General features: G+C 41.8%; 2 protein-coding genes across 3 annotated transcripts in view; one reads left to right on the top strand and one right to left on the bottom strand.

The window, feature by feature from the left end:
• The first annotated feature begins 1,122 nt into the window (after nucleotides 1-1,122).
• LOC122131161 (interferon-induced protein 44-like) lies at nucleotides 1,123-10,158 on the top strand. The gene is made up of 7 exons (XM_042706079.1): nucleotides 1,123-1,423; nucleotides 1,535-1,586; nucleotides 1,676-1,871; nucleotides 4,629-4,785; nucleotides 5,645-5,866; nucleotides 6,068-6,162; nucleotides 9,693-10,158. The coding sequence occupies exons 1-7, from the start codon at nucleotides 1,123-1,125 to the stop codon at nucleotides 9,873-9,875; spliced, it is 1,206 nt and encodes a 401-aa protein (XP_042562013.1). The 3' UTR covers nucleotides 9,876-10,158.
• Nucleotides 10,159-10,859: 701 nt separating this feature from the next.
• The window catches only part of LOC122131160 (cathepsin B-like), a 12,061-nt gene continuing 10,603 nt past the window's right edge, over nucleotides 10,860-12,317 (bottom strand). The window contains exons 10-12 of one of the 2 annotated variants that reach the window (XM_042706078.1): nucleotides 11,950-12,078; nucleotides 10,970-11,069; nucleotides 10,860-10,927 (exon numbers count right to left, since the gene is read on the bottom strand). In XM_042706078.1, the coding sequence (XP_042562012.1) occupies nucleotides 10,993-11,069; nucleotides 11,950-12,078 (206 nt within the window). In that variant the 3' untranslated portion in view covers nucleotides 10,860-10,927; nucleotides 10,970-10,992. The remainder of the gene's footprint in view (nucleotides 10,928-10,969; nucleotides 11,070-11,949; nucleotides 12,079-12,317) is intronic. The other variant, XM_042706077.1, reaches the window with a different exon arrangement.

Raw genomic sequence — 12,317 nt, forward strand, 5'->3', positions numbered from 1 at the left:
CCTGTTCAAAGTGCTGTTTGGAAAAGTCTTCAGAGTGAGTCTTTTTCTTTGGCCTGTTAATAAAAAGATAAATGCTATGTGAGTAGCCTAAATAAACAATGCTATGATGTTTTGAGCATGCAGTATACCACAAGGTTAACAAAGTGCTCTCCTGCTGCTTGTTATGACAGCTGAGTTTACATTCACCACACAAAATCAAGTGCACACGCACAAACACAAACGAATAATTTATTTCAAGATTTACAGTTTAAGAGAGTGAGTACTTCATTGAACCACATGTCATTAACATACCTAGTCTTTGCTCAGATTGGAGATGAAGATTTTCTTCAGCGATGGATTCTCTTCCCGAGTTTCTGTCTTTGTAGCGACAGTAACTATTCTTTTGTCGCTAACTTCGGGACTCTTTGGAGTAAATAGGATGTCTATGCAGCGAATATGGTTACAGATGCGCTCCTTAGCGCCATTTACCGTCGGGGAGTTTGAAAAGGAACGAACGCTTCTCGGCCCAAAATCAGATATTTTTTTTTGCGTGAGAAAACTGGATGTGTGGCGTGAGTGCGTGTGAAAACATGCAAAAGCGTGTGTCACACGGTGAACCGTGAGAGTTGGCAGCTCTGAAATATGCTCTTACACATACGCAAACTAAGTGGCACCTTATAATCTAAGTTACACACACACATACAGAAACACAGAAAAGCCATGTTCTGCTAACATAAGCACATGATTTCATACCAGGTAATTATTAATACAAGGCACCTGGTAAATATATCCTTAAGTCATTAACAGTGTTTCGAAATGATCTCTATCACAGATTGCGTGAGGCTCGGTTTTGATTCTCCATAACCACTCGATACTTCCTCTTTTAGGAGGGGCATAAAGAATCCACTCTTTAGTTGAGCCGCTTCCCAAGACTCGGTCGGTGATAAAATGTCGACTTCTGTAATATCCACACTAGATTTAGAAAGGGAACATCAGCTGTTGAAACTCTTTCCTGAGCCTGTCAGACTCCATCTGCTTTACAAAGCCACTGAACTTAATTCTACATTTCCTAATAGATTCCATGGCGTCGGACCGTTTGTCTTTGTCGTATATCTGTCATCGGGTGTAGTCAGAGGGGCATATATGAATAAACCTCCTACAAACCAAGGACACGACGAGAACGCATTTCTATTCGATGTGACCACAACAAATGCGACTAAAATTTCTCCAGAAGATGACTCCAAAATTAATATCAGTCAAGGATACTACAACTACGAGTTCGGGAACTCCTTTAAGCTCAGAACGGAATCTGTGTCCAAAGAGAGCTGTTTGCTTGTGTACTTCTCCTCTGATGAAGTGTTCAACACAGGCTGGCCAGATGAGTGCTACAATATCACGAAAGGGGACGCAGGTTTCAAGGATTTGGAGCTGTTTCGTGTTACAGGTGAGAGGACAGCTTTGGGTGTATTTGGCAAATTGCGAAATTGCTAGATGTTATAGCCAATTGTTTCATTTCCCGCTATTTGAGTCAACATGTCTCGTGTTAATTACTTAGGCATTGGGGATGTATTGCCTTCCCCTTGGAGGGAGGTGTCTTGGACCGAAAGGTAGCCCACCAAAATACATCAAACGATTTAAAATGTAACACACCGGAACCCCCTTCTCCTCCTTATCTCCTGCTTAATGCTCTTTTCAGAACCAGGGAAGACTTCAGAGAGAGCTTTGTGTCCCACAAAGTATTTATTGAGTCTTTGAACAGCGTAAGGGTTCTTTTGCTGGGACCAACGGGGTCGGGAAAGTCCAGCTTTGTCAACTCCGTGAGGTCTGTCATGTTTAAACGCACGACTCACATGCCCGCCAGCGGCGCAGGAGCACCAGGGCATTTTAAGAAGGTAGGCCACGACTCCAACATGGGAGTTGAGTGGATTGGGACTGTCGCTAACCACAGGGCGTTCCCAATTCGAACAGTAACACGGAATGAAGCAATACATCACTCTCACATTCGCATTGCATTCCGGAACACAACTACATCCAGCACACAAACATAGGCGGAGATCCCAGGGGGGGCGTGTCCCCCCTACCATAAAGTTGTCCCCTCCAACAAACATTGTAAACACAAATAATGCATTTTGAATAATATAGTAATATTAAATAAAAGCCTGACAACACAAGCGGTGCTAATTATAAACGTAAAACAATGTGTTTTTTAAGTGTTGAAAAATCCTGATCCCCCTATTCCTCAAAGTGGTTTGGTTCACATGCTATTTCCAACGAGCCAGGCTACCGGCAGCTCCGTGTTTTAGTCAATCAGCCCAGTACACGGTCAGATTGTGAGGAAACCAACCACACCAGTAGAACCTCTACAAGTAAAAGCCAGTTAGTAATTTATCACACCACTTGTTCAACAAGCACAGGCTTGTAACATGAAAAGGGACATTTCTCCTGCTTTGTCCAAAAGCTCAAACTTGAGCTTGTTAACAATCATTAGCTAGTAGTTTAACCGGTGTGCTGATTAAAAAGAGGCTGATTTTGGACAAAGCACACTCACACTCACTCACTCTTTTTCCTCCTCTCTCCCCAGTCACTGCCGCTATGCTACACGATATATAAAGAGGTTGACAGACATTGGACCTCATTCTCGAACGCATTTAACAGTTCATTTCTTCTTAACTCCACTTACGAAGTTCCCGGGACAATTCTGGCATTCATGAAAGTTATCTCATCTGGGATTTGTTCTTAACTTTGAACAGAATTTAGGAACGCTAAACAGCAGTCGTAAATCAGCCAGATTGGAGTATGCACATGTTCTTAAGGGCTGAATTCGTGAGAAATCATTGGTGATTGCGTTCACATCAATTCTACAGACATCCTCGGATTTAAATAATTATAATAATAATAATACGAGAATATTTGTATCATAAACAATTAAGTTTCACATTTATAGTCATGATTCTACGAGGCATCGTGAGGTCTTAACAAAAATAAAAGCACTACACGAAAACTGCAAATGGCATTGAATAAATAAATAAGCACTAAACTCAATCGTGTGGATATAGCCATGGTGGAATATTTCTGCAACAGTACCTCCACCTCTGCACCGGTGAAGTTAGGTTACATGTTGAAAGTCGCTTCAGTAAAGATCGAGCGTGTGAACTTTGGACATTATTTGTCTGTGAGTAGATATTTTGTGTTGGTACATTTAATGCCGCTTAGACAATTTCTGTTTGTAAATGTTAAAAGAGAATTCGGTATTTAGCAGCCAAGTTATGCTAGCTCTCGTGGTATTGTGCTACCTTTATGCCACATTATTTGATGTGAAATGTATGTATCTCTTTATTTCTGTCTGTTCCAGACAGTTTTACAAAATTAAACATCCTGTATGAATAATTGCATGCTTATAACTTCAGTAAACTCAAGAAAAACAAGACTTGTGGATTCACTTGAAATTCATCATCTTTATTTCTGCAAAGACAAGTGTTAGCTAGCTGTCTAGTCCTGCGAGGTAGCAAACGCAGTACGAAGACAGCAAAGAGAGAGAGGGCGATTTTTTCATGTACCCCCCCCCCCCCCCCCCAGGAATTACTGTCTGAAATTTTACCATGTATTGTCCCCCCCCCTACAAAAGAAATGGGATCTCCGCCCCTGAGCACACACACCACACACACACACACACACACACACACACACACACACCATGAGGCTCTGCTCTCTGCACGCCGTAACATGCTCTCAGTTGCCTACTAATAGTTTACTAATCTGTTTTGCTGCAGTGGAAAGGAATGGGGGGGGGGGGAAACCAGATCGAATGTTGCAACACTGATCATTGCTTATAGACTGTAGCTAGGGCTATGTCTAATACTACAGTTCTAGGCATGGAGAGATCTTGCCACTGATTGTTGTGACGGAGCAGCCGAGCAGGAAGTGCCAGATTGAATAAAGGAGTTTCGCTCTACAATTCAATTCTGTTTTTTAATTCTATTTTCATGACCCAGTCGGGGTGTGAATGTCACGCTTAGAATGAAATTCACTAAAGCGCCGCCCAGAGAAACACAGAACATCAGGAACACTGGCGTGTGTGTGTGTGTGTGTGTGTGTGTGCATGCGCGCACGCGTGTGTGTGTGCATGCATGCATGCGTGCCCATGTGTGTGTGTGTGTGTGTGTGTGTGTGTGTGTGCGCGTGTGTGTGCATGCATGCATGCGTGCGCATGTGTGTGTGGCGGGCGACAGTGGTACGGTGGTAGAGAAGTCGTTTAGTAATCAGAAGGTTGCAGAAGATTCCCTGTCGAAGCGTCCTTGAGCAAGACACCGAACCCCTAATTGCTCCTGATGTGCAGTGTGCCATCAGTGTAAATGTAAAAAATGTGTATACATCCTTGTAAGTCGCTTTGGATAAAAGCGTCTGCTAAATGACTAAATGTAAAATGTTAATGTGTGTGTGCATGCGTGCACTGGCAATGTCTCACAGTTTTAGAAATGAACACAATCTTACATGCAGTTGGTGCTAAGCCTAGGTTTAAGAGCAACCCTTATATACCATATATATGTTCAGTTTCCAGATGATAAGGCGAAGTTGCTAAAGTTAGAAAGGACTAAAAGATGTATAAAAACCAAAACTACATTGTTGAGCATTCTGAGTATCTTTTGCAGCTGAAGTCCAGCATCATCCGGGCCGGACGAGGGGGCTCTCCCACATCACTGACCCTTTGTGAGGTGATGGCGTTAGGAGAGGGGGAGTCAGCTGGTCTGAGCGTATCTGATGCTTGGCCGTCGTTAAGGGACACGTGCCCTGAGGGCTACAGCGTACGTGGATGGAGGATGGGCAGAGAAATACACACCACCACACCACACACACACACACACACCCCACACACTCACACACACACACACACACCACATACACACACACACACACACACACACCACACACACACACACACTCACACACCACACACACACACACACCACACACCACACAAAACACCACTCCATGGAAGGAGGAGGGGCAGAGGAATACATGATGTGTTGGAAAATACACTGAATATGCTACATGCTAACTCTAATGTTTATATCTGTCAGGGTTTAGACCCATGCTAACTTTAGTGTTTATATCAGTCAGGGTTTAGACCCATGCTAACTTTCAGTGTTTATATCAGTCAGGGTTTAGACCCATGCTAACTCTAGTATCTGTCAGGGTTAGACCCATGCTAACTTTAGTGTCCTGCATCAGTCAGGGTTTAGACCATTGCTAACTTAGTGTCTATAACTGTCAGGGTTTAGACCATGCTAACTCTAATGTTTATATCAGTCAGGGTTTAGACCCATGCTGACTTTAGTGTCTGCATCAGTCAGGGTTTAGACCCATGCTAACTTTAGTGTCTATAACTGTCAGGGTTTAGACCCATGCTAACTCTAATGTTTATATCAGTCAGGGTTAGACCCATGCTAACTTAAATGTTTATATCAGTCAGGGTTTAGACCCCATGCTAACTTTAGTGTCTGCATCTGTCAGGGTTTAGACCCATGCCAACTTTAGTATTTATATCAGTCAGGGTTTAGACCCATGCTAACTTTAGTGTCTGTCAGGGTTTAGACCCATGCTAACTTTAGTGTCTGCATCTGTCAGGGTTTAGACCCATGCTAACTTTAGTGTGTGTATCTGTCAGGGTTTAGACCCATGCTAACTGTAGTATCTGTATCTGTCCCCTCTAACCAGTTCCAGTCAGACACACCTTGCAACAGCCAGACCTCTGGCTACAGGGCTGAACCAGGCATCAAGGATAGAATCCACTGTGTCCTCTTTGTCCTGGACGCCCGCAAGATCACTACTTACGATGGTGATCTGCAGAAGACAATAAGGATGCTTCAAGCCAAGATTTCTGACCTGGGTGGGTTTGTAAATATTTATTTAGATATTCTATATGAACGCCATAATTGACAAATGTGAAGGTGTGTGTGTGTGGGGGGGGGGGGGCTGCCTAGGTGGTTGTGCTCTAAATGCTCCTTGTTTGTGTTTGTTTCCCAGATGTTCCACAGAGAGTGCTGCTGACGCTGTAGATGTTCCTTGTTTGTGTTTGTTTGTTTCCCAGATGTTCCACAGATAGTCCTGCTGACTCATGTTGACCAGCTGTGCCATGCAGAGGATATGAAGTATGTCTACGCCAGCCGCGCCGTGAAGGACAAGGTAACATTACAGGAGAGACTGGGGTCAAGGGTCAACCTGTGTTTAAAACAAGGTCACAGGAGAGACTGGGGTCAACCTGTGTTTTAAACAAGGTCACAGGCATGACTGGGGTCAAGGGTCAACCTGTGTTTTAAACAAGGTCAGAGGAGAGACTGGGGTCAACCTGTGTTTTAAACAGTCACAGGCTTGACTGGGGTCAACCTGTGTTTTAAACAAGGTCAGAGGAGAGACTGGGGTCAACCTGTGTTTTAAACACTCACAGGCTTGACTGGGGTCAAGGGTCAACCTGTGTTTTAAACAGTCACAGACATGACTGGGGTCAAGGGTCAACCTGTGTTTTAAATGAGAGGAAAATATGTTGTCCCTCCTTCTCGTAATTTACAAAAACGTGCACTGATCTAGTAGGAGATATGAGTTTAGAGTTAGAAGGAGATATGAGTTTAGAGTTAGAAGGAGATATGAGTTTAGAGTTAGAAGGAGATATGAGTTTAGAGTTAGTAGGAGATATGAGTTTAGAGTTAGAAGGAGATATGAGTTTAGAGCTAGTAGGAGATATGAGTTTAGAGTTAGAAGGAGATATGAGTTTAGAGTTAGAAGGAGATATGAGTTTAGAGTTAGTAGGAGATATGAGTTTAGAGTTAGTAGGAGATATGAGTTTAGAGTTAGTGGGAGATATTGAGTTTTAGAGTTAGTAGGAGATATGAGTTAGGATTAGTGGGAGATATGAGTTTAGAGTTAGTAGGAGATATGAGTTTAGAGTTATTAGGAGATATGAGTTTAGAGTTAGAAGAGATATGAGTTTAGAGTTAGAAGGAGATATGGAGTTTAGAGTTAGAAGGAGATATGAGTTTAGAGTTAGTGGGAGATATGAGTTTAGAGTTAGTAAGGAGATATGAGTTTAGAGTTAGTAGGAGATATGAGTTTAGAGTTAGAAGGAGATATGAGTTTAGAGTTAGAAGGAGATATGAGTTTAGAGTTAGTAGGAGATATGAGTTTAGAGTTAGAAGGAGATATGAGTTTAGAGTTAGTAGGAGATATGAGTTTAGAGTTAGAAGGAGATATGAGTTTAGAGTTAGAAGGAGATATGAGTTTAGAGTTAGTAGGAGATATGAGTTTAGAGTTAGAAGGAGATATGAGTTTAGAGTTAGAAGGAGATATGAGTTTAGAGTTAGTAGGAGATATGAGTTTAGAGTTAGAAGGAGATATGAGTTTAGAGTTAGAAGGAGATATGAGTTTAGAGTTAGAAGGAGATATGAGTTTAGAGTTAGAAGGAGATATGAGTTTAGAGTTAGAAGGAGATATGAGTTTAGAGTTAGTAGGAGATATGAGTTTAGAGTTAGTAGGAGATATGAGTTTTAGAGTTAGAAGGAGATATGAGTTTAGAGTTAGTAGGAGATATGAGTTTAGAGTTAGAAGGAGATATGAGTTTAGAGTTAGTAGGAGATATGAGTTTAGAGTTAGAAGGAGATATGAGTTTAGAGTTAGTAGGAGATATGAGTTTAGAGTTAGTGGGAGATATGAGTTTAGAGTTAGTAGGAGATATGAGTTTAGAGTTAGTAGGAGATATGAGTTTAGAGTTAGAAGGAGATATGAGTTTAGAGTTAGTAGGAGATGTGAGTTTAGAGTTAGTAGGAGATATGAGTTTAGAGTTAGAAGGAGATATGAGTTTAGAGTTAGTAGGAGATGTGAGTTTAGAGTTAGAAGGAGATATGAGTTTAGAGTTAGTAGGAGATATGAGTTTAGAGTTAGTAGGAGATATGAGTTTAGAGTTAGAAGGAGATATGAGTTTAGAGTTAGTAGGAGATGTGAGTTTAGAGTTAGAAGGAGATATGAGTTTAGAGTTAGTAGGAGATATGAGTTTAGAGTTAGTAGGAGATATGAGTTTAGAGTTAGTAGGAGATATGAGTTTAGAGTTAGTAGGAGATATGAGTTTAGAGTTAGAAGGAGATATGAGTTTAGAGTTAGAAGGAGATATGAGTTTAGAGTTAGTAGGAGATATGAGTTTAGAGTTAGTAGGAGATATGAGTTTAGAGTTAGTGGGAGATATGAGTTTAGAGTTAGTAGGAGATATGAGTTTAGAGTTAGTGGGAGATATGAGTTTAGAGTTAGTAGGAGATATGAGTTTAGAGTTATTAGGAGATATGAGTTTAGAGTTAGTAGGAGATATGAGTTTAGAGTTAGTAGGAGATATGAGTTTAGAGTTAGAAGGAGATATGAGTTTAGAGTTAGAAGGAGATATGAGTTTAGAGTTAGAAGGAGATATGAGTTTAGAGTTAGAAGGAGATATGAGTTAGAGTTAGAGGAGATATGAGTTTAGAGTTAGAAGGAGATATGAGTTTAGAGTTAGAAGGAGATATGAGTTTAGAGTTAGAGAGATATGAGTTTAGAGTTAAGTAGGAGATATAGTTTAGAGTTAGAAGGGATATGAGTTTAGAGTTAGAAGGAGATATGAGTTTAGAGTTAGAAGGAGATATGAGTTTAAGTTAGAAGGAGATATGAGTTTAGAGTTAGAAGGAGATATGAGTTTAGAGTTAGTAGGAGATATGAGTTTAGAGTAGTAGGAGAATATGAGTTTAGAGTTAGAAGGAGATATGAGTTTAGAGTTAGTAGGAGATATGAGTTTAGAGTTAGAAGGAGATATGAGTTTAGAGTAGTAGGAGATATGAGTTTAGAGTTAGAAGGAGATATGAGTTTAGAGTTAGTAGGAGATATGATTAGAGTTTAGAAGAGATATAGTTTTAGAGTTAGAAGGAGATATGAGTTAGAGTTAGAAGGAGATATGAGTTTAGAGTTAGTAGGAGATATGAGTTTAGAGTTAGAAGGAGATATGAGTTTAGAGTTAGTAGGAGATATGAGTTTAGAGTTAGAAGGAGATATGAGTTTAGAGTTAGTAGGAGATATGAGTTTAGAGTTAGAAGGAGATATGAGTTTAGAGTTAGTAGGAGATATGAGTTTAGAGTTAGAAGGAGATATGAGTTTAGAGTTAGTAGGAGATATGAGTTTAGAGTTAGTAGGAGATATGAGTTTAGAGTTAGTAGGAGATATGAGTTTAGAGTTAGTAGGAGATATGAGTTTAGAGTTAGTGGGAGATATGAGTTTAGAGCTAGTAGGAGATATGAGTTTAGAGTTAGAAGGAGATATGAGTTTAGAGTTAGTAGGAGATATGAGTTTAGAGTTAGAAGGAGATATGAGTTTAGAGTTAGAAGGAGATATGAGTTTAGAGTTAGAAGGAGATATGAGTTGTGGCATTAGAGTTATTAGGAGATATGAGTTTAGAGTTAGTAGGAGATATGAGTTTAGAGTTAGTAGGAGATATGAGTTTAGAGTTAGTGGGAGATATGAGTTTAGAGCTAGTAGGAGATATGAGTTTAGAGTTAGAAGGAGATATGAGTTTAGAGTTAGTAGGAGATATGAGTTTAGAGTTAGAAGGAGATATGAGTTTAGAGTTAGAAGGAGATATGAGTTTAGATTTAGTAGGAGATATGAGTTGTGGCATTAATGCATCTAGGTGCTTCACTCTTCTTTTGTAGATGCAGAAGGCAGCAGAGTTTGTGAGCATGCCCATGTGTCACGTGCTCCCGGTGAAGAACTACGCTGTGGAGCTGGACACCGACTGCAACAATGACATCCTGTTGCTCAGCGCCGTCCACAGCGTCCTGCAGGCCATCGATGACACGTTGGATGACCAGTGTGTCAGCTCTACGGTGGAGTGACCAGTGTGTCATGAAGAAGATGAAGATGATGAAGATGTATCTTTTCAAACCAGCTCATAATGAACACTTTTCTCTTCTCTTTTTTTTTATTGTATTCTTTTGGTTTCTATCAATTCATTTTATCTTTTAATGCTTTACACGGATGTGTTCTTTTCCTGAGCATTTTATCTTTTAATTCTTTACACTGTTGTGTTATTTTCCTGAGCATTTTATCTTTTAATTCTTTACACTGGCGTGTTTTTTTTCCTGAGGAGATGTGTATTGTTTTTTTTAGCTCATGGATTGAGTGGTCTAGCCTTGGTTTGATTGTTTGGTTCTGTTTTCATTTTGTTTTCCTGAATGTCTCAAAAGTACTATAAAAATAAAGTCTGTTACTCAATGATCAAAGTCTTATAAAAGTACTATACAAATAAAGTCTGTTACTCAATGATCAAAGTCTCATAAAAATAACAAATTCTTTATTCCATCATTGTCTGTCTTTATAATAAAACTTTCACCTGTTGCACTTGCTAAAGCGCTTATTGTCTTCTTAATGAGTAACGACATTATTACTCAATTCTAAACCTAACAATTAGCTTGTTCTGCCGCTACACAAACGATATTGAATTGAATTGAAATGGACTGAACTTAAGTAATTAATTGACCCTGTTTTCCACTTTCGTCTCATACTTTAAAAGTCACAAACAAAATATTCTGGAGTAAATTATGATGCATTTATTTTATTTGGAGCATTTGGGTCAAGAGTCACATGACCTCCCCACAGAGACCAGCATGCATCAGGGGCAGGCATATATCCGCATATATATCAGCTCCTTTAAAGAAATGATTTGGAAACGATTTTATAAACAGATTATGAAAACACTCTAAATCAGGCAATTCCATCAGGTATGGCAGCTCCAATCCAGGCTCTCCAGGGCTGTGAGCGAGGCCCGTCTCTGCTGAAGGGGTGTGTGTGTGTGTGTGTGTGTGTGTGTTTGTGTGTGTGTGTGTGTGTGTGTGTGTGTGTGTCACATCCGCTGTGGAGGAAGAGACCTGAAGAGAGGGGGTGGGGCCTCTACACACAAGGGCGTGGCCTCTACACATGGGGGCGTGTCCTCTACACATGGGGGCGTGGTCTCTACATGCGGGGGATGCCCGCCACCATCTCAGACTCGATGCCACAGTGGTCCTTCCCCCTCAGGATCTTGAAGTAGCCTGGGAGAGAATGTGGATTTATCAGGGAGAGTGTGTGTGTGTGTGTGTGTGTGTGTGTGTGTGTTTGACAGGGAGAGCAGAGCTGTGGCCGAGTGAGAGGCACCATGAGCCTCGCCTTGGACCCGTGAACACACACCTGTTGAGTGCGTTCACACACACACACACACACACACACCTGTTGAGTGTGTTCACACACACACACACACACCTGTTGAGTGCGTTCACACACACACACACACACACACCTGTTGAGTGCGTTCACACACACACACACCTGTTGAGCGCGTTCACACACACACACACACCTGTTGAGTGTGTTCACACACACACACACACACACCTGTTGAGTGCGTTCACACACACACACACACACACACACCTGTTGAGTGCGTTCACACACACACACACACCTGTTGAGTGCGTTCACACACACACACACACACCTGTTGAATGCGTTCACACACACACACCTGTACTATATATACTAATAAACACCCTTTGCATTATGAAAGGTGCTATACTAATAAATATCCCTTTACATTATGAAATGTGTTAAATATTCCTAGCCTTGCCTTGCTGTAATGCGCACGACTGCATAAAGCAAAGGCACTCACCCTTGTCTCCCCAGTCACTCACCCTTGTCTCCCCAGCCCCTTGTCTCCCCAGTCCAAAGGCACTAACCCTTGTCTCCCCAGTCCAAAGGCACTCACCCTTGTCTCCCCAGTCCAAAGGCACTCACCCTTGTCTCCCCAGTCCAAAGGTACTCACCCTTGTCTCCCCAGTCTCTTGTCTCCCCAGTCCAAAGGCACTCACCCTTGTCTCCCCAGTCTCTTGTCTCCCCAGTCCAAAGGCACTCACCCTTGTCTCCCCAGGCACTCACCCTTGTCTCCCCAGTCCAAGTTCCAGGAGTTGGCCGCCAGCCAGTAGGGGGTGCTGTTCTCCTCCCCCCAGCCCAGGATCCTGATGGCGTGGCCCCCCAGCATGTCTCCCGTGACGTGCTGGTACACACCTGCCAACACACACACACACACACACACACACTCAGAGAGTTAGCACTCACACACACACACACACACACACACACACACACACACATTCAGAGAGACGTGCTGGTACACACCTGCCAACACACACACACACACACACACACACACACACACACACACACACACACACACACTCAGAGAGTTAGCACTCACACACACACACACACACACACACACACACACATTCAGAGAGACGTGCTGG

This window comes from Clupea harengus, unplaced genomic scaffold (assembly GCF_900700415.2).
Source record: "Clupea harengus unplaced genomic scaffold, Ch_v2.0.2, whole genome shotgun sequence".
Taxonomy (NCBI): Eukaryota; Metazoa; Chordata; class Actinopteri; order Clupeiformes; family Clupeidae; genus Clupea; species Clupea harengus.

What these genes read in the sequence shown, in the direction of transcription:
- LOC122131161 (XM_042706079.1), top strand. Translation starts at nt 1,123, where the DNA reads ATGAATAAACCTCCTACAAACCAAGGACACGACGAGAACGCATTTCTA. An exon ending in CACCAGGGCATTTTAAGAAG is followed by an intron (nt 1,872 to 4,628) that starts GTAGGCCACGAC and finishes TATCTTTTGCAG; the next exon opens with CTGAAGTCCAGCATCATCCG. An exon ending in CCCTGAGGGCTACAGCGTAC is followed by an intron (nt 4,786 to 5,644) that starts GTGGATGGAGGA and finishes TGTATCTGTCAG; the next exon opens with GGTTTAGACCCATGCTAACT.